The sequence below is a fragment of the Curcuma longa genome, unplaced genomic scaffold, assembly GCF_044706935.1.
Source record: "Curcuma longa cultivar G26 ecotype Majalengka, Jawa Barat unplaced genomic scaffold, ITB_CL_G26_1.1 contig_19663, whole genome shotgun sequence".
NCBI lineage: Eukaryota > Viridiplantae > Streptophyta > Magnoliopsida > Zingiberales > Zingiberaceae > Curcuma > Curcuma longa.
In genome coordinates, this window is record NW_027431157.1 from 1 (window position 1) to 15,072 (window position 15,072).

At 40.0% G+C, this 15,072-nt stretch overlaps 2 protein-coding genes across 2 annotated transcripts; both read right to left on the minus strand.

The window, feature by feature from the left end:
* Positions 1-2,102: 2,102 nt before the first annotated feature.
* On the minus strand, positions 2,103-7,354 carry LOC141817217 (uncharacterized). The gene is made up of 4 exons (XM_074704887.1): positions 6,921-7,354; positions 3,009-3,220; positions 2,621-2,888; positions 2,103-2,548 (listed from the first exon to the last, which is right to left on the minus strand). The coding sequence occupies exons 1-4, from the start codon at positions 7,188-7,190 to the stop codon at positions 2,252-2,254; spliced, it is 1,047 nt and encodes a 348-aa protein (XP_074560988.1). The 5' UTR covers positions 7,191-7,354; the 3' UTR covers positions 2,103-2,251.
* Positions 7,355-9,494: 2,140 nt separating this feature from the next.
* LOC141817208 (uncharacterized) lies at positions 9,495-14,551 on the minus strand. The gene is made up of 4 exons (XM_074704875.1): positions 14,126-14,551; positions 10,506-10,717; positions 10,118-10,385; positions 9,495-10,045 (listed from the first exon to the last, which is right to left on the minus strand). The coding sequence occupies exons 1-4, from the start codon at positions 14,393-14,395 to the stop codon at positions 9,749-9,751; spliced, it is 1,047 nt and encodes a 348-aa protein (XP_074560976.1). The 5' UTR covers positions 14,396-14,551; the 3' UTR covers positions 9,495-9,748.
* Between the last annotated feature and the right edge of the window lie 521 nt (positions 14,552-15,072).

Consider the following 15,072-nt stretch of genomic DNA (forward strand, 5'->3'; position numbering starts at 1 on the left):
CCTAGTGTCACTAAGAAATTTACAGGATCACCAAGCGGTACCGATAACAAACGAGGAAATCAAATAAACTACGAATTTATGAGATTCTCACCATCAAATTCATGAACAAAGACTATAACATGAGAAATCCAATTAGGAACATCTTCATGGGCGTAACTATAAATAAATAAATAAAATTATTGAACCAACACCACAAATTCCACCATCTACAATAATATAACAAATCAGAAACATACATCTTGCAGAAAAAACCTACAAAAGAACACATTGTCAATAAAAAAATGATTTATGAAGATTCATCGGAAGCAAAACACCAGACCTACAGCAGCGTAAGAAGGCAAACCAAGAACCCAATATCAGAAAACGTCAGATCTTCAAGTTAAATAGCGAGAAAAAGATTAAACAGAGGAATCACATCAAATTCTGTGACAGTGGATAGAGGCCAAAGAGAACGCGATCCAATACATGAGAGTGAGATCTTCGATTCCGATGCGTTTCTCCTCCTCTGTTCGCACCGAGGGTCGAAACCTGAAACGGAACCAAACTCGAGTAGGGAACTCGAAACGATAGGAGCGACAGGCGAGCAAGGGGGCGGGCCGAACGCAGCGACGCGAGAGGAGCGAATAGGATTTAGGATTTTGGGTAGAGAGGTCGGGTTTTTCTTCGTCGGTGTGCTTCGCCTCAGCAGATTTGTCAAGTTCCAGTTTTCTCCCTTCTCCATGGACCTTCTCCTTCCCCTTCGACGGATCTAACTCGTCTCTAAATAGCTTGTTCTTGAGGATGACCTCCTCGACGGCTGCTCTGAGCTCCACAGCGCCTTCCTCTCGGATTCCTTGAGATCCGACAAGAAGTTGCTCTTCTCCCTGAAGGACAAGGCCTTCTCCACAACCAGACCACCCTTCTCGTTCTTCACCTCTACTGCAGTCGCATCCTTCTCTGCTTCCTTTTCAACCACAACGGAAGCTCGAATTTAGAATCAGCCGCGCGATTTTGGGAGAGGCGGGATTTTGTAGGATTTTGTTTCGTTTCGGCCACGGTGGAAGATGAACAGTGAAACTCCTCGCCACGTCGGCTATCGCGCACAGAGTCGCGTAAACTCATCGCGTAGGATATCATTCCTGTATATATATATATATATATATATATATATATATATATATATATATATATATATATATATATATAGATACAGAAATATTAAAAATGATATTTTTGTTCCTGCTATATAACACGAAATAATTTTAATTAAAATTATTACGCATAAAAACGATGCTCTAGGCCTCCTTGACCCGTTTACAATAACTAAAGTTTATTAAAAATATAATTGAACATTAAAACAAACAAACAAACAAATAAAAAAAATTAGGATTTTGACTTACAAAGAGAGTCTCCAATTTGCTAGCACAAATGGAGCCGTCAAATGGGTCAACCCATGACGGGGTGGGCTAACCCATGGTGGACCCATCATTTGACGGGATGGGACGGGCTAACCCACCAATTTGACGGGTTGAAAAATCTTCAACCCAACCCAACTCAAGACGGGCCACGGGTTAGGCGGGCCAACCCGCGGGCATGTAAAAAAATAAAAAAATTTTAAATTTAAAGTACAATTTAAATAGATTAAGTTGAAAGTTTTAAATTTGAATTATAATTTTTAAGCTTAAATTGTATTGTAAATAGATGAAACCCACTAATACATTAAGTTTTATACTTTAATTTTAAAATTTAAAATAAATAAATAAACTTTCTCAACCCACGGGTCAACCCAAGCCTGCCGCGGGCCAACCCACGCAGGTCGCGGGCCTAAGCGGGTCAACCCACCTCAACCCATCTTAAAATGGATTGATAAAATTTCAACCCAATCCGCCTAAATTACTTGACGGGGCGGACCAACCCGGCAGGCCTAACCCAACTTACGGTTATAAGCACAAAGCCCACCATCAAGGCAAACGTAGCACATACAAGAAGGGAAAGAAACGAATAATTGTGATAGCAAATCAATCAGCAAGGATTTAATTTCTCAATGCACATTGATGTATCTATCGAAATCTGGAGCCTATAGTTTCTTAAACCGGTCGCAAGTCAAACGGAGTTAGGCATGGTTGAATCAACTAACGCGAGCTAATGCAATTTATGAAACAATGATTTAACACACACGATGACATAAATTTATGCAGATGCTTAATACAAGCTAGTCTTACCAAGCTTCTGATACATTAATAGCTATAAGTAGAAACTAAAGAAACCCCCCTCACCTCGCAAATGATTCCACCAGCAAGGTCTTAAGCATCACATCGGCTAATCCCTCCACAGCTGAGAGATAGTGTCCTGTGGCCTCCAATTCATGGTACTCGATCCAACTGAGACGACTGCTGATGTATCGCTGCAGTGTCACCGGCACCAATCCATCTTCGTCGCCTTGCCATATATGAACTGGGAACGGTGGCTGTGATAGATCCATTGGATCAAATTCCCACTTGCCAAACATAACCGCCATGTCCCTATAAAATGACTCTTGAACGCCTTGTTGAGTGGCTAGTTTCCTCCTCTGGCAATGCAAACACAAGTCCACCTTAGTTTTGCATTTTGAGATTGTTCAAAATGTAACTAGCAATTTAACCTCTTCGAATAGTCTGTTGGCGACGGCATACTGACGAATTTGTTCATCCAAGCGGTTGGGCAGATGGGTCGAGCCTTTGATGACAGTGGAGGAGGGTAGCCATGGCTGGTTCATCCACCAGTGAAGCAGCCATGGGGCGTAGTATGCAACTCTTAGCGCCCACTGATCTCCAAGCTGTTGTTTTTTGTAAGCCTCATTTGATAGATTGCTTGGGAACCCAGGCCATCTATAGTTTATAACAGGTGCCATAAGTGCTGCTCCAGCAAGCCTGAAAACAAAAATGGCAAAAACATTAGAGGTGTTTGAAGGAGAAGTGGAAATACATAAAATTATTCATAATGGAAGCTTTCTTTCTGAAAGATGAGCAAGAGAGCAGAATGACAAATACCTTCCCGGAATGTACTTGATTGATGCCCAAACAGCATGACCACCCAAGGAGAAGCCAATCAAGTAAAACCGAGGGCCCAACTCCAAAGCATCTGCCAGCTCTGCGATGTCTGATGCTTCGCTCCTCAATGAGCGGTTCGGATTAGGATCACTTTCTCCAAAACCAGCTCGGTCGTAACCCACCATATAAATACGCAACTCTTCTAACAGTTCCTGAAGAGAGGTCGTGTGATTGATAAAATAAACACAACGAGGAATTCTCTGAGGTATATACAAACAAATAATTCCACAATTCAAGCACCACCAAACGATTAAACTATAAAACAGTAAGCTCATCCATGTAAGTTTATCAAGAGTAAATAATATCCATTTCCACACAATATGAATCTGAAAATCCTTAGTGCAAACTTTACAACTTCTCCAGACTTTAACAACTTCATCTTTCTGGTTCTGGCTTTGCCACAATTATCATTGCTAACCAGATTGCATATATAGTCAGCTTGGTAGATGGAGAAATTATATCACCATTCATAAACATACATGGAGTAAATTTACAATATTGAAAATGTAAATGTAGTTCTGGGTGGTATCGTAGGCTAGGAGCCTTTACTCAAAGAAACTCAATTGGAAAATGTTCCAATTGAAATAAAGTGTGCCTGATCTCAATGTTGAAACTGTCGATCACTTCTTCTTTTCCAGTGACAGTCAGTCTGGAATCAGGAGTAGCTCCTACAGCTTCTTGGCTTGCCCGACATATAAACTACCAATGGTTGGCTCATCAACAAAATTATGCAAACAAAAAGGCAAGAAAGTCAAGACCAAACAATTACAACTTAATTCAAACTCCACTGTCCTAGCAATTCATGCATTAAACATGCATCACATAAGAAGCATGATTATATGTGTTCTATAAGCCCCGTAAATAGGCGAGCATGCAAGTGCCTCCATAGCATCAGGAGAAAACTGATTGGAGGTTTTCAACTCACCAACTTAAGTAGTGGCGATGTGCTACAGAGTGATTACCAAGAGTTTTGTTTCTAAGTCGTTCGTGTTAGGAGAAATTGGGACTCCTTTTTCAAGATCGGAAACAATATTGTGACTCTATATTGAGGGTTTTTTGCCCGAGTTCCATCTAATAGTCTAATTCATGTACATAGATAAAACAATTATTTTGTATGCTATCCTATTATTACTGGATTAGATTTTCTTTTGTGATTTTTTACCTTGATTTTTCTAGATGTTTCCACGTACATTGTTATTGTGCTGGCTATGATTGCTTCTGTTGTTATGAAATTAGACAATAATCAGCATAATTGAGTCCTCATGAATGGTTTCAAAGTGACACATAGTTCCCAACAACTAGTATTAGAGCAATGATCTAAAGAAGATTGAGGTGAACAAGCCAAATGATAAAGTCTGAAATGATAGTAACTATCCTCCCTGAAAGCAGAGGATGGAGGACTTTACTTCAAGAATCAGCACACTACAATACTTGGTGATTCAGCAAACCCCAAAGACAAAAGAATGATTATGAATAGTCTGCACTGACAAGTATGTCACTACATATGATAGTGGGTGTACAAGAATGCACACAACCTAATTGGCAAGGAAACTGATCCACACATGCTTTGACAAAGCTGGACCAACTCTATGCTAAGAAGATTGGAGAGAACAAGTTATACCTGATAAAGAGACTCATGAACTTGAATTACAAGAATGGAACTCTCAATTGTGACTACCTAAATGAATGAGAGATATTATCAATTAATTCGCATCAATGATTTTTTGTGTGTGTGTAGGCTCTATGGCTTCTGAGTTCCTTACTAGATAGTTAGGAGACTTTCAAAGTCTCAATAACAAATTCAGCATCAGATGGAGAATCAAAAATAAGCCTAGTAAAGTGCAATCTACTCAATGAAGAAAGCATAAGAAAAAAATATGAGAATCAACATGCCACTAGTCCTCAGCTGGAGACTAGAGGGAGAATGAAAAACAAAGATTCAATAAACAAGGCATTATCCTATTATATGTCAAAGAGCAAAGACAAAATGAAGTGCTGCCATTGTGTAAAGTTTGGCTACATGAAGACAAACTGTAGATTATTCAAGAAATCAAAGGAGCAAAAGAAATTTGAAGACGAGCACAGTCACTATTGTAACATCTGTGGATGAGGCAAACACAAGTCTGCACAAGTGGTAAATGCTACCATGTTCTAGACCCCAACATTAGGTGGATGGTGGTTTCAGGGACTTCACATCATTGTATCCTAAAGGAGTGCTTCTTCTCGACTTTCCTATGAGTCAGGAGACTATGGGCCAGCAAGATTGGAGAACAAGAAAATTGACAAGATTATTGGGATAGATGCTGCATAGATTCAGACTAGCATAGAGTGTTAGTGAACCTGATTTCAGTTAATGCTCAAGATAAGGATGATTTTCAATACCAATTCAGCAATAAACAATAGAAGCTGTGCATATCATCATTATTAATATCACAGCTAATACAAATAAAGGAAAAGTTTATCACAATAGAGATTTATAACAATGGAAATTTTTAAAAAATAAAAGATAAATAAAGAAGGGGAGCCTTGACGCAACGGTAAGGTTGCTGCCATGTGACCTAGAGGTCACGGGTTCAAATTCTGGAAACAGCCTCTTGCCAAAGGCAAGGTAAGGCTGCGTACAATGGATCCTTTCCCCAGACCCCGCATGGCGGGAGCTTTGTGCACCGGGCTGCCCTTTTTAAAAGATAAATAAAGGAACAATAAAACTATGACAAATACGCATATCAAACGAGGGCGAGGTATACCAAAAAAGACTTGGTTAGCAACAATAAAACAAGATAAAATTTATTTAAATATAAATGATGATATAATAGGAGATAGAGCTCAATGGCGTAAAAGGATCCATATAGCCGACCCCACTTAGTGGGATAAGGCTTGATTGTTGTTGTTGTTGTAAAAGATAAATAAAGGAAAATTTTTAATTTTAGTGTTGAAGAAGATGATTTCAAAGTTCAAACATAATGAGCCAACTCCTGATAACAAAAAGTGAGAGGAAAAAAGAGAACCATCTGAATCCATTTTCTCACATTTATGCTATGTTTACTCTTCAAGTGGGGAAAGCAAAAGAAGGGAGGGAATAGTTCAGGAGGGAAAAAGAAAAGATCAAGAGGGAGAGGAAAGGAGGGCAAGGTAATTATGGAGTTTAAATTTTAAAATGCATGCAAATTTTAGTATCATTCAAGCTAATACAACCTTGGACGATGCACTTGACTTGTGGCATGGGAGACTAGGTCATATGACAAAGAGATGCTTGGAGTGAATGCCAAGCTAATCACTTATAAAACTAGTTGAAGGTAAGAAGATAATCCCTATGATCATTGTCTATTGAGGAAGCAACACAAAATATCCCCCAAAATCAAGCCCAAGAAGGAGCAAAAGTTGGAACTGATACATTTGGATGTATTTATGGTTCATTCCAGGTGGTGCCTAAAGGTGGCAACAAGTATTTTATCACTATAAATAATACTCAAAACATGACATTGGATGAGAATTAACAGAGTTGATTCATATCCATTTGCATGCGTCAGACTCTTTTCACAAGGTAATCTACAAATCTTACAATCCTATTGTTTTACATTAATGACATCGATTGTAGGTTAATAAATTATTGTAAATGACCAGCAAAAGGAGCAAGCCAGATCGCATGATTTGAAGGATTTCAGATCAAACTAGTGGAAGGTTTTTCAGATCCAGCAAAATTTCTGTGTTTGCTGGTTCGACCAAGATAGATGGGAATAGGCTTTGCGTCGAGGGGCGACACCACTTGTCTCCTTCCCACCGATCGATCATCCAAATGCTCATCCCCATCACCGGTGCTAAAAGTTAACAGAGGGTAGGGTTTAGGCTTACCGGGGAGGCGCGAGGGGCGTCGAGCCTGGAACCTCCGAACCCATGGGCGAAAACGATCTTGTACGCAGCGGTCTCCCTCGCCACCCCCGTCTCCGAGTAGGCCAAGAACCGCCCGTCCCCAAGCCGGATCCTCGTCGCGGTCACCGGCGGTCCGCCTTCCGACCCGCACGGCGTGGGCGCCGGCGGCCTGATGGACACCGCGTAGTACCAGCTCGCCAGCCCGGCCAAGAAGGACGCCACCACGACCCACCTTGCGGCTCGCCCTGCCATCGCGGGCAGAGAAACCAGCTGCTTGCGTCTCGGAAAGAGATCAGGGCGAGAGAGAATGAAGTATCGGTCACCTAGCGAGCGCCGTCACTTGAGCAGCGGCCATGCTTCTCTGTGAACCCGATTCCCTCTTCGATGGATATACGAGGGCAACGATGAAGGGGCGCACGCTCGGTCGCTGGGGTAGTTAGTCGCTAAATCAACTACCTCTTGACATTAGAAACTAATAAATAATCATTCCGCCAGATCTGACGGCTTAGCTGGCACACAACCGACGGTCCAGCTTCTTCCCTCGCCCACGGATTCCACCTATACCTTTCTGAGCTACCCCGTATAAAATGCCAGCCAATTGATTGACAGAATAATGGGCCCACACGACCCTTGCGGTAGAATGCCTAGGTTGGTGAGTGGTCCCCGGGGCAATAGTGCTCCCGTAAGACATTCATTACTTGCGCTTCAATCTTCAATTACGATTTATTTTTAAGAATTTTTTTCTAAATAGAGAGCGTAATTAAAAGATATTGTGCTTCTGGACTGACCATTGCATATACTTCCTGATTTACCCTAATGATCGATGAAAAACTTTCGTAGGACCAGACTGATTATCCTAGTGATAGTCAATGAAACTAACTATGATTTATCATTTTTTTCTAGATTGATGAGTGAATACGATGGAAGCTGTCACTGATCATCAAACGATTGCCAAGCGAATTTCAACTCTGCCTCTGATTAAATTAAAAAAAGCGATCAAATTTAAAAATTCAATTAAATTATTTAAAAATTTTAATTATTTGTTTAAAAATTAATTATTTTGATTAAATTTTGATTTTAAAATTTCTTATTCCATTAAATCAAATTAATCAAAATAAAAAAATAATTTATAAATTAATAAATAAATAAATTTATAAACCTCTAATTAATGGATAAAATTTTTATAATATTTAAAAATTTTAATTATTTCAATTATTTTAATAAAAAATTAAATTAATTAATATTTTATTGATTCAATTTATTTAATTTTTATTTAAAAATACGATCAATTCAATTAATTTAAAAAAAATAATTCAAATCGATTTCGATTAATTTAATTCGATTCAATTTTAATCGAATACTCCATACACACTAAAATGTAAGCTTCGATATGGTTTGGCGCTCAAGAAACTAAACCAAGGGGAAAAAGGATCGATATCAAAACATACACAATCCTCCCTTTGGGTTCCCCCAAATATCGGCAATAAATTAAATAAACAGGTTATACAAGTTAAATAAGTATAATTTGAAAAGAAACAACAAAAACTACTTATTAATCATGCAAGAAAACCTGGTGAAGCATCTGTCCGAACACCTCCCTGAAGCACGACAAAGATCAGATACAATAAGCGTGTTGCCAGATTGGTTGTCCAGTAGACACTCCTCGCTTTGCTCATCGAATTATGGGTCGCATATATCTCCGACAGCCTCTTGCCAAAGACAAAGTAAGGCTGCGTACAATGGATCCTTTCCCCAGATCCCGCATGGCGGGAGCTTCGTGCACCGGGCTGCCCTTTATATATCTCCGACAGCCATTGCAGATGATTATAGAACCTTGCAGGTTCACAATATTCTCATCACAACACAATCTACTTCGACTTATCTTCGCTCTTAACAAGAAATAACATCTATCTGATGTTTTACTTCGGCAAGAGAGGCTTTGAGATCCCTATGCTCATCAGTGTCGGAGAAATTTGATGCCTGCAAAAGTACCAGTCAGGGGAATGCAAAAGTTTTGAATATGAATCTGTATCAAATCCGGAAGTTCAAATTATATAGCCCTTAGCAGAAACAAGTAGTACTGTAAGTTACAAGTTCATCATTTTGAAGAATGGAGATGAAGCTAGATAGTACGACATTTTCCTGATGAATTCCAAGTTGCAGTCTAATCTGATAAAACTAGGGCTCTAAGAAAATACCTGGTTAATTGCACTTTGTAAATGCATTTCGGCTGCAAAGAGTTCTCGGCGATTGCCATGCCATTGGAGGAAGCAATCTCCATATAAACTTTGCACAATTGAAATGATATTTTTGTTCCTGCTATATAACACGAAATAATTTTAATTCAAACTATTACGCATTATTCATTTTTTTAGCAAGTAAAAGTTTCATTTCGAAAACGATGCTCTCGGCCTCCTTAACCCGTTTACAATAACTAAAGTTTATTAAAAATATAATTGAACATTAAAACAAACAAACAAACAAATAAAAAAAATTAGGATTTTGACTTACAAAGAGTCTCCAACAGCATTTGCTAGCACAAAGCCCACCATCGAGGCAAACGTAGCACATACAAGAAGGGAAAGAAATCTGGAGCCTTTAGTTTCTTCAACCGGTTGCAAGTCAAACGGAGTTAGGCATGGTTGAATCAACTAAGGCGAGCTAATGCAATTTATGAAACAATGATCTAACATACGATGACATAAATTTATGCTGATGCTTAATACAACCTAATCTTACCAAGCTTCTGATACATTGGCAAATATGATGCCAGTTTAAATAGCTGCAAGTAGAAACTAAAGAAACCCCCCTCACCTCGCAAATGATTCCACCAGCAAGGTCTTAAGCATCACATCGGCTAATCCCTCCACAGCTGCGAGATAGTGTCCTGTGGCCTCCAATTCATGGTACTCGATCCAACTGAGACGACTGCTGATGTATCGTTGCAGTGTCACCGGCACCAATCCATCTTCGTCGCCTTGCCATATATGAACTGGGAACGGTGGCTGTGATAGATCCATTGGATCAAATTCCCACTTGCCAAACATAACCGCCATGTCCCTATAAAATGACTCTTGGACGCCTTGTTGAGTGGCTAGTTTCCTCCTCTGGCAATGCAAACACAAACCCACCTTAGTTTTGCATTTTGAGATTGTTCAAAATGTAACTAGCAGTATAACCTTTTCGAATAGTCTGTTGGCGATGGCATACTGACGAATTTGTTCATCCAAGCGGTTGGGCAGATGGGTCGAGCCTTTGATGACAGTGGAGGAGGGTAGCCATGGCTGGTTCATCCACCAGTGAAGCAGCCATGGGGCGTAGTATGCAACTCTTAGTGCCCACTGATCTCCAAGCTGTTGTTTTTTGTAAGCCTCATTTGATAGATTGCTTGGGAACCCAGGCCATCTATAGTTTATAACAGGTGCCATAAGTGCTGCTCCAGCAAGCCTGAAAACAAAAATGGCAAAAACATTAGAGTTGGTTGAAGGAGAAGTGGAAATACAAAAAATTATTCATAATGGAAGCTTTCTTTCTGAAAGATGAGCAAGAGAGCAGAATGACAAATACCTTCCTGGAATGTACTTGATTGATGCCCAAACAGCATGACCACCCAAGGAGAAGCCAATCAAGTAAAACCGAGGGCCCAACTCCAAAACATCTGCCAGCTCTGCGATGTCTGATGCTTCGCTCCTCAATGAGCGGTTCGGATTAGGATCACTTTCTCCAAAACCAGCTCGGTCGTAACCCACCATATAGATACGCAACTCTTCTAACAGTTCCTGAAGAGAGGTCGTGTGATTGATAAAATAAACACAACGAGGAATTCTCTGAGGTATATACAAACAAATAATTCCACAATTCAAGCACCACTGAACGATTAAACTATAAAAACAGTAAGTTCAGCCATGTAAGTTTATCAAGAGTAAATAATATCCACTTCCACACAATACGAATCTGAAAATTCTTAGTGCAAACTTTACAACTTCTCCAGACTTGAACAACTTCATCTTTCTGGTTCTGGCTTGCCACAATTATCATTGCTAACCAGATTGCATATATAGTCAGCTTGGTAGATGGAGAAATTCTATCACCATTCATAAACATACATGGAGTAAATTTACAATATTGAAAATGTAAATGTAGTTCTGGGTGGTATCGTAGGCTAGGAGCCTTTACTCAAAGAAACTTGCTTAATTGGAAAATGTTCCAATTGAAATAGAGTGCACCTGATCTCAATGTTGAAACTGTCGATCACTTCTTCCTTTCCAGTGACAGTCAGTCTGGAATCAGGAGTAGCTCCTACAGCTTCTCGGCTTGCCCGACATATAAACTACCAATGGTTGGCTCATCAACAAAATTATGCAAACAAAAAGGCAAGAAAGTGCAGTGACCATGTCGGTTGTGTTTAGCATGACATCACTCAAGATCAAAAGATTACAACTGTAATTATACATCTTGTAGTCAAGAGTCTCAAGACCAAACCATTACAACTTAATTCAAACTCCACTGTCCTAGCAATTCATGCATTAAACATGCATCACATAAGAAGCATGATTGTATGTGTTCTATAAGCCCCACAAATAGGAGAGCATGCAAGCCTCCATAGCATCAGGAGAAAACTGATTGGAGGTTTTCAACTCACCAACTTAAGTAGTGGTGATGTGCTACAGAGTGATTACCAAGAGTTTTGTTTCTAAGTCGTTCGAGTGTTAGGAGAAATTGGGACTCCTTTTTCAAGATCGGAAACAATATTGTGACTCTATATTGAGGGTTTTTTGCCCGAATTCCATCTAATAGTCTAATTCATGTACATAGAAAAAACAATTATTTTGTATGCTATCCTATTATTAGTGGATTAGATTTTCTTTTGTGATTTTTTACCTTGATTTTTCTAGATGTTTCCACGTACATTGTTATTGTGCTGGCTATGATTGCTTCTGTTGTTAAATTAGACAATAATCAGCACAATTGAGTCCTCATGAATGGTTTCAAAGTGACACATAGTTCCCAACAACTAGTATTAGAGCAATGATCTGAAGAAGATTGAGGTGAACAAGCCAAATGATAAAGTCTGAAATGATAGTAACTATCCTCCCTGAAAGCAGAGGATGGAGGACTTTACTTCAAGAATCAGCACACTACAATACTTGGTGATTCAGCAAACCCCAAAGACAAAAGAATGATTATGAATAATCTGTGCCGACAAGTATGTCACTACATATGATAGTGGGTGTTCAAGAATGCACACGACCTAATTGGCAAGGAAACTGATCCACACATGCTATGACAAAGCTGGACCGACTCTATGCTAAGAAGATTGGAGAGAACAAATTATACCTGATAAAGAGACTCACGAACTTGAATTACAAGAATGGAACTCTCAATTGTGACTACCTAAATGAATGAGAGATATTATCAATTAGTTTGCATCAATGATTTTTTTTTGTGTGTGTAGGCTCTATGGCTTCTGAGTTCCTTACTAGATAGTTAGGAGACTTTCAATGTCTCAATAACAAATTCAGCATCAGATGGAGAATCAAAAATAAGCCTAGTAAAGTGCAATCTACTCAATGAAGAAAGCATAAGAAAAAAATATGAGAATCAACATGCCACTAGTCCTCAGCTGGAGACTAGAGGGAGAATGAAAAACAAAGATTCAATAAACAAGGCATTATCCTATTATATGTCAAAGAGCAAAGACAAAATGAAGTGCTGCCATTGTGTAAAGTTTGGCTACATGAAGACAAACTGTAGATTATTCAAGAAATCAAAGGAGCAAAAGAAATTTGAAGATGAGCACACTCACTATTGTAACATCTGTGGATGAGGCAAACACAAGTCTGCACAAGTGGTAAATGCTACCATGTTCTAGACCCCAACATTAGGTGGATGGTGGTTTGAGGGACTTCACATCATTGTATCCTAAAGGAGTGCTTCTTCTCGACTTTCCTATGAGTCAGGAGACTATGGGCCAGCAAGATTGGACAACAACAAAATTGACAAGATTATTGGGATAGATGCTGCATAGATTCAGACTAGCATAGAGTGTTAGTGAACCTGATTTCAGTTAATGCTCAAGATAAAGATGATTTTCAATACCAATTCAGCAATAAACAATAGAAGCTGTGTCATAGCATATCATCATTATACACTATAAATATCACAGCTAATACAAATAAAGGAAAAGTTTGTCACAATAGAGATTTATAACAATGGAAAATTTTAAAAAAATAAAAGATAAATAAAGGAAAGTTTGTAATTTTAGTGTTGAAGAAGATGATTTCAAAGTTCAAACATAATGAGCCAACTCCTGATAACAAAAAGTGAGAGGAAAAAAGAGAACCATCTGAATCCATTTTCTCACATTTATGCTATGTTTACTCTTCAAGTGGGGAAAGCAAAAGAAGGGAGGGAATAGTTCAGGAGGGAAAAAGAAAAGATCAAGAGGGAGAGGAAAGGAGGGCAAGGTAATTATGGAATTTAAATTTTAAAATGCATGCAAATTTTAGTATCATTCAAGCTAATACAACCTTGGACGATGCACTTGACTTGTGGCATGGGAGACTAGGTCATATGACAAAGAGATGCTTGGAGTGAATGCCAAGCCAATCACTTATAAAACTAGTTGAAGGTAAGAAGATAATCCCTATGATCATTGTCTATTGAGGAAGCAACACAAAATATCCCCCAAAATCAAGCCCAAGAAGGAGCAAAAGTTGGAACTGATACATTTGGATGTATTTATGGTTCATTCCAGGTGGTGCCTAAAGGTGGCAACAAGTATTTTATCACTATAAATAATACTCAAAACATGACATTGGATGAGAATTAACAGAGTTGATTCATATCCATTTGCATGCGTCAGACTCTTTTCACAAGGTAATCTACAAATCTTACAATCCTATTGTTTTACATTAATGACATCGATTGTAGGTTAATAAATTATTGTAAATGACCAGCTAAAGGAGCAAGCCAGATCGCATGATTTGAAGGATTTCAGATCAAACTAGTGGAAGGTTTTTCAGATCCAGCAAAATTTCTGTGTTTGCTGGTTCGACCAAGATAGATGGGAATAGGCTTTGCGTCGAGGGGCGACACTACTTGTCTCCTTCCCACCGATCGATCATCCAAATGCTCATCCCCATCACCGGTGCTAAAAATTAACAGAGGGTAGGGTTTAGGCTTACCGGGGAGGCGCGAGGGGCGTCGAGCCTGGAACCTCCGAACCCATGGGCGAAAACGATCTTGTACGCAGCGGTCTCCTTCGCCACCCCCGTCTCCGAGTAGGCCAAGAACCGCCCGTCCCCAAGCCGGATCCTCGTCGCGGTCACCGGCGGTCCGCCTTCCGACCCGCACGGCGTGGGCGCCGGCGGCCTGATGGACACCGCGTAGTACCAGCTCGCCAGCCCGGCCAAGAAGGACGCCACCACGACCCACCTTGCGGCTCGCCCTGCCATCGCGGGCAGAGAAACCAGCTGTTTGCGTCTCGGAAAGAAGAGATCAGGGCGAGAGAGAATGAAGTATCGGTCACCTAGCGAGCGCCGTCACTCGAGCAGCGGCCATGCTTCTCTGTGAACCCGATTCCCTCTTCGATGGATATACGAGGGCAACGATGAAGGGGCGCACGCTCGGTCGCTAAATCAACTACCTCTTGACATTAAATCAACTACCGCTCTCTCATTCTAACACCTGAATATTAATAAATAAAAAAAACACCTCACTGCCATGAACACGTTCAAAATATTAACGTGTTAAAATGCCACCAATTGTCGATTAATATGGTGTTATTAACGTCCCCATTAATAACGTTGTAGATGCTCTTAGAAATTAATAAATAATCATTCAGCCAGACTGACGGCTTAGCTGGCACACAACCGACGGTCCAGCTTCTTCCCTCGCCCACGGGCTTCACCTACACCTTTCTGAGCTACCCCGTTTAAAATGCCAGCCGACTGACCGACAGAATAGTGGGACCCACACGACTCTTGCGGTAGAATGACTAGGTTGGTGAGTGAATACGGCGGAGGCTGTCGCTCCGATCATCAGACGATTGCCAGAAACGGCGAATTTCAACATTCAAATTCGATTCTTACCGCGGCTTCTTCACCCAATACTGCACCACAACAAAGTGTAA

Coding starts and splice junctions, on each gene's coding strand:
- LOC141817217 (XM_074704887.1), bottom strand. CDS start 7,190: ATGGCAGGGCGAGCCGCAAGGTGGGTCGTGGTGGCGTCCTTCTTGGCC. Junction 2,889..3,008: donor ATCAAGTACATTCCGGGAAG/GTATTTGTCATT, acceptor TTTTGTTTTCAG/GCTTGCTGGAGCAGCACTTA. Junction 2,549..2,620: donor CCAACAGACTATTCGAAGAG/GTTAAATTGCTA, acceptor TTGCATTGCCAG/AGGAGGAAACTAGCCACTCA.
- LOC141817208 (XM_074704875.1), bottom strand. CDS start 14,395: ATGGCAGGGCGAGCCGCAAGGTGGGTCGTGGTGGCGTCCTTCTTGGCC. Junction 10,386..10,505: donor ATCAAGTACATTCCAGGAAG/GTATTTGTCATT, acceptor TTTTGTTTTCAG/GCTTGCTGGAGCAGCACTTA. Junction 10,046..10,117: donor CCAACAGACTATTCGAAAAG/GTTATACTGCTA, acceptor TTGCATTGCCAG/AGGAGGAAACTAGCCACTCA.